Here is a 16664-nt window from a genome sequence, read left to right on the forward strand (position 1 = left end):
TTTTGGCTATTGTAAATAGTGCTGCGATGAACATGGGTGTGCATATATCTGTTCTTGTCATGGCTCTCACTTCTTTAGGATATACACCTAGTAATGGAATAGCTGGGTCAAATGCTATTTCTAGTTCCAACTTTTGAAGTAATCGCCATATTGCTTTCCACAATGGTTGTACCATTTTACAGGCAAGGACTGTGTCTTAATTGTTTTTCTGTCCCTAGCACCAAAACACTACCCTAGCACAGTGGCTAGCAAATAGCACAGGATTCCACAATATTATTTGTGGAAGTAATGAATTGAGCAAACTGTCATCTACCAGTTCATAACTTGATTGTTCATATATTCAGAACACTTTTCATTTTTTCTCTATAACTTGGCATACAGGTAAGAAAAATTCACAGACCCATCTTCAGAAAACCAGGCACCTTCAAATCACTATACCTGATTTACTTTCTTAACACTCTCTTAAGCTGAATATTACTCCCCCCCTATATTATAAAGATACAGAGATACAGAACGATTAAATGACTTCTCACAAAGCTAGTTACTGGCAGAACTACACCACAGTCAGGGGCGCGGACTTCACTGGGTGACACTGTCATAGTGGGCCACACCAAAATGACAGTCTATAAAACTTTTGTGCGGTGTTTCAGCAGAAATTTATTTTTTAGTAAAAATATCCCTGTAGTTATAAAAAAAAATATTTTTTTATAGCCTATATGTACCAATATACTTAAAAGGCTAAAACTCTATGCTAATTTACGTTTTGAACTTCTAATGTGCTTCAGTCAGAGCTGTCATTATTGCCCAAGAACAATGGCCCTGGAATCACGTGGTTTGCTATGTACGCACTATAAGCACAGGCTGTTGTTTTTGTTGTTGCTAGTGTTTCTGCAGTCACCGATTTTGTCAAATTTTCTGGTTTTAGCTATAATATGTATTTACCAATAATTTTTTTGAGAATGAAGTAGTAATTAAAGGAAAAGGAGGAGAAAATTTAAAAAAGGCTTCTGCTTAGTTACCAATAATGTTGTAACTTATAATGTTGTAACTCAATATAGAAAGATTTTACAAAATAATTTTGTTGTTAGTATTCACATAATCTAAAACATGCTATATTTAAGCAACGTACAGCCATATTTATCACATACTATTCTATGACTAAAATTGATAATAAACATTACTAAGGATTCTATATGGTCTGGTATCAGAGGAGGTCCATGGGGGGTGACATCATGAGTTACCACACTGGTTGACAACAACCCTAGTGATGCCATTGACCACAGTCTAACATTTCTGATATGAAGAGAATAAATTTTCCTCTAGAGATTAAAAAATGGGTTGAAAATAACCTCAAGCTACGGCTTGAATCAAGATCTAAGCCTGTACAGATATTTTAACCAAAATTTACTCTCTACTAAAATACACACACAGGTAAACCATATGTGGGAAAATGTACTATTTCTTCGCTGTATTACAAATGCAATTTCAAAAATTTATGAAAATAAATTCATACTTTACTTACCTGCCAGGGCACACTAATAACAATGAACATAAGACCAAGAAGCAATTAACATAACAAACAATAATATCTTAGGTTCTAAAGAAAAAACAATGTACAAACTCAGCTTTTCAAAAATGAAACTTTTCATACATTTTTAAATCTTTTGCAAGAGTTTGAAATTATTTTACTTCCCTAATTCCATGTCTGATCCAAGATACTGTTTTTATTTTAAACCAATGTTTCTAAACCACATTTCGGTTAAAATAGTTCTGAGCAACATATGTTTAATAGTTGCTTAACTGCAATTAATTAATTAGGAGCTCTGGTGGCATAGTGCCTAAGGCATCTGACTGCTAACCAGAAGGCCTGGCAGTTTAAACCCACCAGCCACTCCTCAGAAGGAAGACTACTTCCTTAGTGATACTGCCTCGGAAACCCAAGGAGGGGTTGCTGTGAGTCACTGATGGCAGTGAATTTTTTTTTTTTTAAAAAACTGCAATTAGTTCACTGAAAACTGTAAGACCATGATATTTAGAGAGCAGACAATAAAATTTTGTTCCTCCTTAAAATTATTCACTACAATCTATACTGTTTAAGGTACAACATCTTAACACTGGTGAACAGTCTTCATTGGACTACATACAAAATTCACAAATATTTATATACAGTTATAGCTAAGTTTTACTAATAGGCAGAATTACATAATGGATATATGTATGTATTTTTAAACTAGTAATTTCTATGACTTTCAACAGTTTTCAAATATATTTTATAGAAAAATAACTGAATGCTATAAACTAGAACTATAACTACATGGAGAACTAAAACTACAATTACTGTACCTTGGGAACGCTTTCTTTTAAGACCTGTCGCATCTGTACTCTCCTTATATCCTCTCCATTTGAACAGAGAAGGGAGGGAGAAGGGAGGGAGGTGGTAGACAACTAAGAGAGCAAAAACACTGAGCTTCAAAGTAAATTTTAAATGAGTTTGCCGTTTTGCCTTTTTTGTTGCAGTATTAACTTTAAAAAATGAGTTGTATTTGACAAACATTATTCTAAATGCATTATTTATATAATGTTTAATTAAAAACCAGTAAGCAAAACATTTGTAATGTTTATCAAATATATGCTCTTCTTTTACTGAAAGAAAAACAGGCAAATTATATTTAAATTTATCAGTTAAAATAATTATGTAATTATCACATTTAATGTCTTTGCAGACAGAAAAAAATGGCAGTTTTTAGCACTTAAGAGATTGATAAACCATATCTTTACAATAATGTTATTTACTCTCACCAAATTTGTGACTACAGAATAGTCAACGTCTGATGTACCAAACATGAACACAATAAAGAATATTTTAAACATCTAATACAGCTTTCTTGAGATGATACCACAGTATACATTCTGTTGGATACTTTGCCACAGAAATAAAGCATTCTTTTAACAACCCAATTTAAGCTGTTAAAAGACTTTTAAAAATGAAATTTCAACTAAAAAACAAACTTGGAAGCTCTACTGTTAACTGCAGATTAATGATAATTTGAAAAATGTCATTAGTAAAAAATGTATGCTGTGACATCTTTAAGCATGAAACAGACAACACAAAGCCAGGCATGGACTTGATATTTGGCAAATCAGTAGATAACGTTAAAGTCAACATATTGCCTGCCAAATTTTGCTAGTTATACATCAATAAATTTCATTAAAATTTTAAGTAAGGAATTATTTAAAAATTCACTTGAAATTGATGCTTACAAATCAATTTCCTAATGAACTACAGAAGCTTTACGATTGAGTTCAAATTTATGTTCTAATATATTTGATTTTCATCCTCACTCCCTTTCCATATGAATGTGACATTCAAAGGTTAAATACTACTCAAATATGAAAAGAGTTTAATTCCTATTGTATAGTACTGGAGATATAACAAATCTTTTGTATATACAGATGAATTATATGCAAAGATTTGTGTAATAAAGGGAATTGAAAATGCTTACAAGGCATTTTAAAATAACTATACCTATATGTAATCAGACAACTATAAAAGACTACAGACTGACTAAAAGCTGAGTTTTTACATCAGGATTATATTTCAATGCCACAGAAAGGTAGAAAATAACAACTGAAGTGAATAGGTTTCACTGAAAATGTTTCTTCTTTCATGTGCCTTCAGGTCAGTTACTGAGGAGTAGGTGTATGATTTAAATTAGGAAACATTTTTAAACACAAAATGCATTAGCAAAAAGCTGCCAACATAACAAAGTAGATCAGACTGGCACAGAGTTGAGATTTTACTACTCCAAGAAACAAAAACTCGATTTTGTAAATCTAGTAGTAAAACGAACATGGACTGAGGTTCCATATTTACTAAGAAAAGTATTAATGGGAAACATATGGACAATTTGACCACATTTTAAAATTATGCATACACTTTCAGAAAGCTAGTCAAGGTACAAAAATGAAGTTTTCCTTTCTAAAGGGATAGTATAATTTAAGGATTAAAAAAAGACAAATACCCTAACATACTAAAAACGAAAAAGTATGTTTACCTAAACATTTTCACAAAATTAAATAGGCATGGTTCTTTGTCCTCTATGGGTATTTAATTCTTATCTTCATTTGAAAGTTATTTGCTCTACCTGCTACCAATCCTGTAGCATAGTTAGAGAACTCCAATTTGAGGCATTCTCGATCCAAACCACAGAATCAGGGCACTATCACGACTACAGCAGAAAACGAGTGCTACTATTAATGCAAACAGGCAACACTGTTAAAGGAAGTTTAAGTACCAGAAAGTATTATCTTTCTTTTTTAAGTTTTATTTAGAAATTCTTATATAGTAATAGCAAAAGTACACATAAGTTCAAAATATAACTGAAATGCTTATTAAATGCTAACATTTATTAATATTTTAGTCTTACACAGCAATAAAAAAGATTTAAAGTACTAAGATTAGCAATGCCAATAAATTTCCTTACTAGTTCACCTTTTAAAGAAATTTTCTTCAATACATAATTCTGAAACTGGCAGAGTATCCAGAAAAAAGGGCATCATTGTTAATGGACAAATAATTAAAATAGAAAAATTGAGTAACTTTTCCCTTTATGAAAACTGGCTGGCAACCTAGGTAACATCAACCATCTGCGGAAGCAGGTGTACGTATCTCAAACCTGCAACTCCAAACAAAAGAAAATTCCTGGAAATCTTTCTTGGATCTCAGAGAAACTAGTTGAGTAAATTTATAAAAATTAAATAATCACTAAAAGCTAGACAATGGGCATCTTCTTGGTCTCCAAAGAAACATTTTGAAATGCTACATTCAGTTTAGGATACCCTTATCCAGCAACTGTGCTAGGAATATACACTTTATAGGTCAAATTCTTAAATGTAAATCCTTATATATCAATTAACACTTGAGTTGTCATATCACCCAAATTAGTTTGAACACTGAAAATTTCATTCTTTTACTTTCAACCTCTCTGTGATTTTATATTTATAATGTGATGCTTATAGACAGCATACAGTTAGGTCTTACGCTCTTAACAAATCTGTCAATCCCTGTCATTTACTTGGAGTGTCTACTTCAGTTACTCTTACTATAATTATTGATATGGTTGAATTTAGGTCCATCATTTTTCCATTTCTTTTTTCTTTGTCCCATCTGTTTTTTGTTCCTGTGTTCTTCCATTCCTGTCTATTTCTTTCTCAAAGTTGCCTAGCACAACACTCTTTGCACATGGAAACATTAAAAATCTCCTAATAATATTAAGAGTCAAGGCTTTAACATATATATGTGAAAAAGTTTAGATGGAAAAGGTATGTTTTCCCCTCAAACTAATGAAATGTGACATTTCAGAAGCTTGGAGATAATAGGAAAAATAATCAAAAGATTAACTTCCATCTCTATATATGTGCTAAGTTTGAGGTGTTTGCTTTTTTAAAACAAATTTTGTTGGGATTTGGGTGCCAAGTTTACAAAGCAGACTCATTTTATACTCAACAGTTGATACACATTTTGTTTCACGGCACCAATTACAATCCCCACAATGGAACAGCTCTCCTTCTACCTCCTAACCTGTGGTTACCTCTTCCCTGTGTCCTTCTTACTTACACATTTCTGTCTGTAGGAGCTCTGGTAGCATAGTGGCTAAAAGCACTTGACTGCTAACCAGAAGGCTGGCAGTTCAAACCCACCAGCCACTCCTCGGAAGGAAGGTTGGGCAATCCTACTTCCGTAGTGATACTGTCTCGGAAACCCAAGGAGGGGTTGCTATGAGTCGGGGCCGACTCGACAGCAACAACAACAATAACAGCAATAACAACAACAACAACAACAAGCTTTCTCTCTGGGAGCTCTGGTAGCGTAGTGCCTAAGGCACTTGACTGCTAACCCAGAAGGCTGGCGGTTCAAACCCACCAGTCATTCCTCGGAAGGAAGATGGGACAATCTACCTCCGTAGTGATACTGCCTCGGAAACCCAAGGAGGGGTTGCTAATGAATTGGGTCCGACTTAACGGCACATAATAACAACAACAACAACAGCTTTCTGTTGTGTATTTTTGAATTTTGTTCTACAGTTTTCCTCCCATTCTATCCAGGATCTCTAATTTTGGTCCCTTTCCTAGTGGTTGTCATTGGTAGCTGGGCACCATCTAGTTCTGGTCTCAGAGTTGTGTAGGCTGAGGTTCCTGTGGTTCATTAGTCCCTCGACTAATTGTTTCTATATGTCTTAGATTTTCTTCATTCTTCTTTGCTCTAGATGAGAAAAGACGAACAGCTGCATCTTAGATGGCTGCCTGTAAGCTTTTACGACCCAAAAAGCAGGAGATAGAACAATGATTATGTGTACTACGTTGTGCCAATTAAGCTTGATGTCCCTGAGATCATGGTCCTGAGCCACAGGCCTGGAGATTTACTCTTAAGGTGTTTTCTTGGTAATAGTGACTTATTAGATAGCAAATATTCTCTCCTAAGGCCAGTTACAGGAGCTGTGGTAGCACTGTGTTTAAGGCACTTGACTGCTAACCAGAAGGCTGGTGGTTCAAACCCACCAGCCACTCCTTGGAAGAAAGGCTGGGCAATCTACTTCCATAGTGATACTGCCTTGGAAACCCAAGGCGGGGTCGCTATGAGTCGGGTCCGACTCGATGGCACATAACAACACCACCAACAACAAAGGCCAGTTATCATTTTCAAATGTACTGCAAAATTTCCCATATATCTTCAAAGTCAAATGTCACACCCTAACATGTTTAAAATAATATTGCATAACAAATGCATGTAAATTTAAAACAGCATATAGTGAATTAAAATTATATTCTTTATGGGAGCTCTGGTAGCATAGTGCCTCAGGCATCTGACTGCTAACCAGGAGGCTGGCGGTTCAAACCCCCCAGCTACTCCTCGGAAGGAAGGTTGGGCGATCTACTTCCGTAGTGATATCGCCTTGGAAACTCAAGGAGGGGTCGCTATGAGTCGGATCCCACTTGTGCCAGTTGCGTTTGTTTTGGTTTATTAATAACAAAACATTGATGCTTTAACTATATGTTATAGTACTTACATTTTTTTTTCCTTCTAATGAGCCTCAATGAATCACCATTTTGAAAGCATACAATGCAAAGGTGCTTTAATAATTTGACAATTTTCTGTTACTACTAATTAAAACTTTACCATCCTTAAATTAAGAAAAAATGTAATTACTAAAGTACCCTAGATTGATACTCTAGAACTGACACAAACATAGAGAAAGATGTATTGAAATGATCCATGCACACCAATAAACTATGATCTTCTATCAGGTTTATCTGAATGACTGGGTCATAAAATGATTGCACTTTGAAGAAATTTTAAGTATTCTGCTATAGCTAACATTTAGGTAGGGAGAAGAAATGAAAAGGACACACGAAATTCTACTCTTGTTTTTATAATAAAAACAAGATTCCAATAGTTGAGATCTAGAAATCAAACAGCTGATGACTGACCTCCACAGGATGAATTGGCAAGTGGAAAAAAAAGTGCTTTGAAGACAGTGTGAAGAAGGGAAACAATCTACTTATATTTTTAACATCCATCTTTTTTCTTCTTCAAGCTCCTGGATTTTTTTCATAGTTAACAGTAAGGAATTGAGGTGGCTAAACTGGGTTTGTTAAGGTGAATTGCCATTTTTGAGGAAGAAGACTTTTAGAAAGGGAAAAAAATTCAAAGCTCAATCTTCTCAAACAGCAATGAAATTAATATATGATAAAAAAAATCTTTTGAGATTATTCTGATAGTGGTGATGAGAAGTTACAAAATATTTCAGTCACTAACAAAAGATGGAGTTCTGGTGGCACAGTGCCTAAGGCATTTGACTGCTAACCAGAAGGTTGGCGGTTCAAACCCACCAGTTACTCCATGGAAGGAAGACTGAGCAATCTACTTCTGTAAAGATTTTTAGGAGCTCTGGCGGTGTAGTGCCTAAGACATTTGACTGCTAACCAGAAGGCTGACAGTTCAAACCCACCAGCCAAAGGAAGGCTGGACAACCTACTTCCGTAGTGATACTGCCTCAGAAACCCGAGGAGGAGGCACTATTGAGTCGGACCCGACTCGACGGCAGTGTGAGTTTTTTTGGTTTGGCTTCTGCAGGTTTTACTGTATAAGCAATTACTTTCAACTACATAATTCATTTTTTTCAAGCTGAACTCTGAACTACTTGATCAGTGTTGAGTTTTTGTTTTAGAGATACTTTGTGAGAAGAAAAATTAACTTAATCTGTATTTTAATTCCCTAAATTCAGAAACCTCCCAAATAAAGGCAAACATGGATGAAGAAACACTTTCAGAAAATATTTTTAGAGAAATCTACACATTCTAAACTATCTGCACTGTTATACTCACCAGAATAGTTGATCCCACTGCCTGCAGTAAATGGAACAACAGAAGTGTTTTTAACTTTACCACACAGTTTGAATTTTACACAAGATTCAGAAAATACGGCCATCGTGGCTATTATAAATATATTTTTAACTATTGCAAACATATTCAAATGCTGAATAAAGAAACGTAAGGAATAGATTGTTTCTAATTAGATATTGATATGGTTATCAATATGGTTTCAATTATACAAAGGTAACTGAAAGTTTTTCTTTTAAGTTTCAAGAAAACAACCATCACTAACATACTGTTAACTGCTGCTCTAATATAATGGCCAGGGACTTTTTGATAAGTTCAATGTTCTTTGATAACTATAGAAACTACTAAAAAGGACTAGTCTGTGACTATACTATAATAATTTATACATCTATAGAAGATACTGATCATATATATATTAAATAAAACAAAAATTGAGAAATATTAGTTCAGAAATTCGCAGTTTATAACTCTAATTCTAAAATAATAATCAAATTATAAAAAATCAGCTGTATAAATTCTAACCCTCCTAATTACTATATCAAATCTAGAAACTAAACTTTATCAAATTACTTGATTTAAAGAATACATTAATGGGTCTTACCCTCTTTTCCATCTATGGGTTTTGACACTTCAATATCAAAATTTTCCTGCATCTGTTGACCCCTAAAACAACTGAGATGTTCTTGCTCAATTAAATTACTTTCTTCTTCTTCTAGAGGTTGCCAAGTACCATCAATAAACCACTGTCCACGCATTACTGGTATTTTATCAGCCTCTGAAAAAAAGAAATCACAGGATTACACATTTTAGGATTCAAAGACACATGGTTATTATAATTTTATATTTTGCTACCGTTATGGCAAAAAACAAAAACAAACAAAAAAACAGACTTCCAAGACCCAACAGACTCATTTAAAATTTCAAAATCCAGAATTTAAGCCAGAGTATATAATTTTTTTATATACCATATAATTTTACTTGTATTAAATAAATAATAATAATAAAACCCACAACAATTACTTTGGCATTAAAAAGGTAAATGAGCAGCTATCTATAAAACTGAGGCCCTCAGTATCTAAAATTAGTAGGTTAAGGGGTTAAGCCAAGTCTCATGCAAGGTTCTGGTGATAGTTCCAATGCACTAGAAAATACTGATCACCTAACGATATCAACCAATCGCAGGGGAGAGGAGCTGGAGTCTGTATTATATACTGAGGACTCCCCTCTGCCCCCATCTCAATAAAAGCTCTGGGCACTGAAGCTGCAAGGGATTCCTGGTTGGTGAAAGACATCAATGCACATAGGAGGACAGCACATCTCTTTCTGGAACACGGAAGCTCTGCTTTGGGAAACCTCCCAGATCTTGCCCTACATATATCTCTTCTTCATGCTGATCTTGCTTCGCACCCTTTATAATAAAGCTGTAATCACAAATAAAGTGCTTTCTGTAAGTCATTTTAGCAAATTATCGAACCTGCGGCAGTAGTGAGAACTAGTGGGTCAGAAGTGAGCGATGGCTGGGAACCCCTGAGCTTATAGCTGGGATTCTGAAAGAGTAGAGAGAACCCCTAATTTTGTAGCCATCAAGTCAAAATTGAGGAAGCTTGGGGGGACCTCTGAGCTGTGGCTTATACTCTGAACAGGGAATGGGAAAACCTTGACTATGTTACCAGCAGGTCAGAAGTGAGGGTATTATGTGAACTAAACTTGTGGCTGGCATCTTAAATCTTAAACCTACTGTGTCCTTTAGCCTGTGAACTCTGACTTAGCCCTGGGTGAACAGGGTCAGAGGAAGAAGTGCTGCCAGGGTAGCTGGTATTAGAATCGAACAGTGAAGTGTAAAGTGGGGATCTGTTTTATCCTCATAGGTGCTGTCAGGAAAAAGTGGATTTGTTATTTATTTCCACATACCAACCTTTAAAACACAGACAACTTTCTAAAGTATGTAACATTCTCCTTAGTAAACAGAGTATGCTCAACAAAAGTTTACACCTTCATGTTCAACTGTGGGGTTCATGTTAACTTTGTCCATAAAATTTGGTGTTTGCATTGGGTTTTTAATCTCCTAACAACCCAGACAAAACCTTGGGATTTCAGTGTGTTCGGTGAGGGGCTTTGCTGTGGGAGCTACAGATGCTACTGGGGCAGCACGGACTGACCGAGTTCTGAGCACAAGCCTCTAACACCACCTGGCGGGCCGCTCCTTTGACTCACTCTCCTGTTAGTTTAAAAGGAAAGGAACTTTGCAAAAGTAATTGCTACATCAAAACCTTTGAAAATAGCTCTTTGCTCAAGTGCTTTCTTTAACATACATAAAAGTACCTTCTTCTATGGGGATTATGCTTTTTGCATGGTATCAATGCCCATGACATTCAACACATTTTATTTATTATGCTACATTACTAATATATCCATCTGTCTCCTTACCAAAATATCTATCTCATTTTCTACTATTTCCTACTCTTATTATTTGTATAAATAATATACGAAATAGTCACTATAGTGCCAATCATTTATACTAGTGTAACTTGTACAAATTCTTTACTATGAGAAGATGATGACAAAACCTCTTCATGTCTAACACTAAGCAGGAGCTCTGGTGATACAGTGCCTAAGGCATATGACTGCTAACCAGAAGGTAGGCAGTTCAAGCTCACCAGCAGCTCCGTGGAAGGAAGATGGGGTAATCTATTTCTGTAAAGATTTACTGCCTTGGAAACCCAATGGGAGTTGCAATGAGTCAGAATCAACTCAATGGCAGTGGGTTTGGGTTGGTTTTGGTTTATCATTAAGTTCTACCTGACTTTCAACAGAATTGTTGTTTGCATGCTATCCATTAGACTGAAAATCTTGAAGAGTGCCTGAATGTAAAAAAGAGAAATTAAAAACAGTGATAGATAAATGCATAAGAATTTAAATGTGACTTATACTGTAAAAAATAATGAGTTAGGAGTCAGAGTTATTTCTAATGCATATAAAAAAAAAAACAAACTCACTGCTGTTGAGTCGGATCCAACTTGTAGCGACCACTCCTTGGGTTTCTGAGGGGGTATCACTACGGAAGTAGATTGCCCAATCTTCCTTCCAAGAAGTGGCTATGGGTTTGAACCGCCAACCTTCTGGTAAGCAGTCAAATACCTTAGGCACTACGCCATCAGAGCTCCCCTAATGCATATAGCCATTAAAAACAAAACAAACACAACCTTCTATACCAAACCAAAAATACAGCAATTTGACTTAAAAATATGGTCAAGGGAGTCTATGTAACTTATCAATTTATTGCCTCTCAGCTCCAAATCTACCCTTCCTTGCATGTTCTACAAAAATGGAGCTTAAGGTTCAAACCCACCAGCTATTCCTCGGAAGGAAGGTTGGGTGATCTACTTCCGCAATGATACTGCCTCAGAAACCCAAGGAGGGGTCGCTGTGAGTTGGATCTGACTCCAGGACTCCACAGCAGTGGTTGCGTTTTTTTTTTCTTTTGCATTAGTCTTCCTTGCCAGTTGGCCTAATACTAGGCTTTGCCAGTAGAGGGCACTGGAAGGACACCAGGAAAAGAAAGCGTTTCTCTTCCTGGTCTCAAGGAATTCAGTCACCTTAATGGGCTAACTAGAAGGCTGGCAGTTCAAACCCACCAGCCACTCCTCTGAAACCCAAGGAGGAGTCACCATGAGTCGGGTCCCACTCGGCGGCACATAACAACAACAATGGGCTCTTGCAGGCTGCTCCTGTTAGGTACGTACAGAGCTGCTAACAGCCATGAAATTTACCCATGGGTACCCCCCCATCCCTTCTCCCCAGGCAGTTTCATAATAGAATGCAGCCTTCCTGCTTCCCTTGGACTAGCTTTCAGGCACCCTTCTAAGGCAGCCTGCAGGGTGTTCTGAGGCTAGGCACCTTCCTGTGGAAGACCTCCCCCATCATACCAGCAGCTCCTAGTGGCACAACACCTCTGAGAACCACTGTCACCACACCTTAGCCCTTAGAAAGAATGGGCTCGTCCCTGGGTGCTCTGTCACGGGGTGGTGGCTGCTACCTACAGCTGCTACTTCTGTATTCTTTATAGAGTTCTCTTTGTCCTGTTGAGGACCTCTGGTGGTGCTGTGGTTAAAACACTGGGCTCCTAACCGAAAGTCGGCAGTTTGAACCCACCAGCCGCTTCCTGAGAGAAAGATGTGGTAGTTTGCTTCTGTAAAGATTACAGTCTTAGAAACTATGGAGCAGTTCTATTCTTTCCTTGGGGCTTACTAAGAGTTGACTCATTAGCAGTGGGGTTGGGTTTTTTGGTTATTCTCAACAACAACAACAAAAATAAAATAAATGTTCTATGTCACCTGCACCAAAAAAGTCTACAACATCAAAACAGACATCTGAATTTTTAATTAAAGATTAACTATAGCTTAGTGGCAACCATCAATTCAAAATGGACTGCAGCCATTCTATCAGATGATGAAAATCAAAAGAATATGTATTATACATAGTTGGAACTTTTAGAATCAGCACAGTATCAGTTAAACGTACCTATTTTATCTTCTTTGTCTACATGCTTTTCATAGTTTTAATCTGGCCATTATCAGAACACTTAAGGAATTAAATTAAAAGATTTATTTTCAGATTCCTTACTACATAACTTAATGAATCAGAGCATCTGAATATAGAATCCAGAAAGATTAAAAAAAAAAAAAAAGTCTCCAGGTTATTACTGTAAAGCAAAACACCAATAAGGGACCACTGGTTTCCAACCAGGCTAAATCAATACTCTCTAAATTTGATCAAGTACCTACCAAATGTAACAATATTTCAAGCACATCTTCATGTATACACCTTATTTTATAAATTACACATGTGTACCCACAAGCCACTCCTCAGATGGAAGGTTGGGTGATCTACTTCCGTAGTGATACTGCCTCAGAAACCCAAGGAGGGGTCGCTATGAGTCGGGTCCGACTTGACGGCACATAACAACAACAACAACAACATTACTATTCTAAAATGTTTTATACACTACAAAACATACAAATTAAAAGGATGAAACAGAAAATAAATATAAATGCAAACATTTCATTATACACTGTAATGAAGGCTGCATACTCCAATCTAGAAACTACCGGTTAAATTACTGAGCATTTTTACATCTTTAACTCCAGCACTGTCCTCTACTTAGCTTCCAACACTATACACACACACACACACACCCCTCCAACTGCCCACTAATCTGGGTGTGCAACAGGTACTTTAAATGCAATATATCAAAATGAACGACTACTCGGCTTCCCTCTGCCTTCCAACCAGGGGAAATGAGGTTAGGTAGGAAAACCTGGTCTTCTCTCACAGTCTACACAAGTCAAAAACATCAGAGATAACGTAGGCTACCCTTCCTCTTACTCATATTGAATCGATAGCTCACATTCTACTTCCTCAACATTTTCTTCCACCCCTCCGATAACCACAACGCCACTAGACCCTCAATGTCTCTTCCTTGGCATACTGCAATAACACCCTAAAACTAGTTTCCCTGCTACCGTCTCAGTTTTCCAGCTTTCCAGCTTTCCATTTATCTTCCACAGTGTTGTCAGTGTAAAACTTTAGAAATGCAAATGTGATCAAGTTATTTCCCCATTTAATACCTTCTTATACTTTTTTCTTACAGGATAAAATTTAAATATTTAGGATGAAATGGCAAGCCCTGATTCTCCTCCTACCCTTTTCTACCTTTCCTTCCTTTATGATTTGATGCCTTTAAACATGCCAGTCCTTCGGCCTAGGATGCCTCAGATCCAGCTCAAGCATAAATGTCTTTAAAGACTGCTGTACCCTTTAGGTAGAGCTGATCACTCCCTTCTCTTACCTAGTACGTAACAGGTAAAGATCTGTTGAATGAAACTAGTAAAATGTGACCCTGTGAATAGAAAAAACATAAAGAAATAATTTTAAATTACAAAAGAAAAACATAATGTCTAGGAAGATGGCAAACAAGTAGAAACTGCCAAATGGTTATCATCCAGGAAGACCAACTACGTATAAAATAAATATAACCATCTTTTATAATTTAAGCTCTACATTGGATCAAAATCAAAAGAAAACTAAAGTCTTAAAAAACAAAAAGACTGAGTGACACAGAGGAGACAAAGAAGAAAGATTTGTGTGGGCAAAATTCAGAATGTTGATAAGCATAGAAGCAAAAGCTTGAACACATGCCAAAAAAAAAAAAAAATTAAAAAAGTGAGGAAAACATTTAAGAAATTACTAAGACTAAGAGCTCTGGTGGCGTAGTGCTGAAGGCATTTGACTGCCAACCAGAAGGCTGGCGGTTCAAACCCACCAACCACTCCTCGGAAGGAAGGTTGGGCAATCTACTTCCATAGTGATACCCCCTCGGAAACCCAAGAAGAGGTCGCTATGAGCCCCCAACTTGATGGTGGTTGTTGGTTGTTGTTTGTTATGTGCCATCGAGTCGGACCCGACTCATAGCGACCCCACCTCCTTGGGTTTCCAAGTCAGTATCACTACGGAAGTAGATTGCCCAACCTTCCTTCCGAGGAGTGGCTGGTGGGTTTGAACCGCCAGCCTTTTGGTCAGCAGTCAAGTAAGTGCCTTAGGCACTAACTTGATGGTAGTGGGTGGGTAAAGTCACAAGAAGCTTATTTGAGGAATGTATTAGAAACTCATCACTCAGGAAGAATAACTGGCAGTAAAAGCAGACAAGGAAATCTTACATGTTACAAAAAAATCTAATACTTTTAGGTACCTTCATATCTGCTGTGAGATCATAGATGGTATACAGTGTCTGTTTTACTGGTTAAGGATCCAAAAGTCTGAGGCTTTAACAACAAAAACATGATCCTGAAAAATACGCAGGGTCACTCATATGAACAGGTTTTAGTGAAGCTTCCAGGGTAAGAAAAACTAGGAAGAAATGCCTGATAATCCACTTCCAAAGATTAGCCTGTCAAAATCTTATGGATAGCAGCGGAACACTGTCCAATATAGAGCTGGAAGATAAGCCTCTTAGATGAGCACTCAAAACACAACTGGGAAAAGGTGACTCCCCAAAGAAGAGTCAACCTTAATGACATCAATGGAGGAAAGCCTTCAGGACCTTCATTTGCTGATGTGGCATGACTCAAACAAAAAGTAACAGTTACAAACATCCATTTGTAATTGGAACATGAAATGTATAAAGCATGAATCAAAGAAAATTGGAAGTCATCAAAAATAAAATGGTATGCTTTAAGATTGATATCATAGGCATTAGTTAGCAGAAATGGACTGGAACTGGCCATTTTTAATCCAACAATCATGTGGTCTACAATGTTGGGAATGACAAACTGAAGAGGAATGGCATTGCATTCACAGTTAAAACGAACATTTCTAGATCTGTCCTCAAATACAATGCTGTCAGTGATTGGTTAACATCTATATACCTACAAGGAAGATCAGTCAAAACACACCCATTATTCAAATTTATCCACCAGTCACAAATGTCAAATATGAAGAAACTGAAGATTTTTACAGAGTGCTACAGTCTGAAATTGCCCGACCATGTAATCAAGATGCATTGATAATTACTGGTGAGTAGAATTCAGAAGTTAGAAACAAAGAAGGATGAGTAGATGGCCTTGGTGATAAAAATGATGCTGGAGGTCGCATGAAAGAATTCTGCAAGACCAAGAACTTATTTGTCAGAAAACTTTTTTTCAATAACACAATTGACAAGACTACACATATGGACCTCACCAGATGGATTACACAGGAATGAGATAGTCTACATCTGTGGAAAAAGGCAATGGAGAAGCTCAAAATCATCAGTCATGACAAAGCCAGGGGACAACTGTGGATCAGACTATATTCATGTGCAAGTTCAAACTGAAGCTGAAGAAAATTATTAAAAGTTCACAAGCCAGAGTACAACCTTCAATATATCCTGCCTGAATTTAGAGAGCATCTTAAGAATAGATTTGATACAATGAACATTAATGACCAAAGACCGTAACAGTTGTGGCATGGCATCAAAGACATCATACATGAAGGAAGTAAAAGGTCATTAGAAAGACAGAAAAGGAAAAAACAACCACAATGGATGTCAGAAGAGACTCTGAAATTTGCTTTTGACGCAGAGTACCTAAAGTGAATGGAAGAAATGATGAAGTAAAACTGCTGAACAGAAGACTTCACAAAGGGTGGCTGGAGAAAATCAGGTAAAGTATTACAATAAAATGTGCAAAGACTTGGAATTAGGCAACCAAATGGGAAGAATACAATCA

The 16664-nt window shown here is 36.7% G+C and overlaps 1 protein-coding gene across 1 annotated transcript in view; it reads right to left on the bottom strand.

Moving 5' to 3' along the window:
- DDHD1 (DDHD domain containing 1) overlaps positions 1-16664 on the bottom strand; it is a 96690-nt gene that overhangs the window by 55067 nt on the left and 24959 nt on the right. The window contains exons 2-4 of the mRNA XM_042781984.1: positions 9002-9175; positions 8386-8406; positions 2344-2445 (exon numbers count right to left, since the gene is read on the bottom strand). Coding sequence (XP_042637918.1) covers positions 2344-2445; positions 8386-8406; positions 9002-9175 — 297 coding nt within the window. The remainder of the gene's footprint in view (positions 1-2343; positions 2446-8385; positions 8407-9001; positions 9176-16664) is intronic.

This window comes from Orycteropus afer, unplaced genomic scaffold (assembly GCF_000298275.1).
Source record: "Orycteropus afer afer isolate SDZICR_OR568_19922 unplaced genomic scaffold, OryAfe1.0 scaffold00214, whole genome shotgun sequence".
NCBI lineage: Eukaryota > Metazoa > Chordata > Mammalia > Tubulidentata > Orycteropodidae > Orycteropus > Orycteropus afer.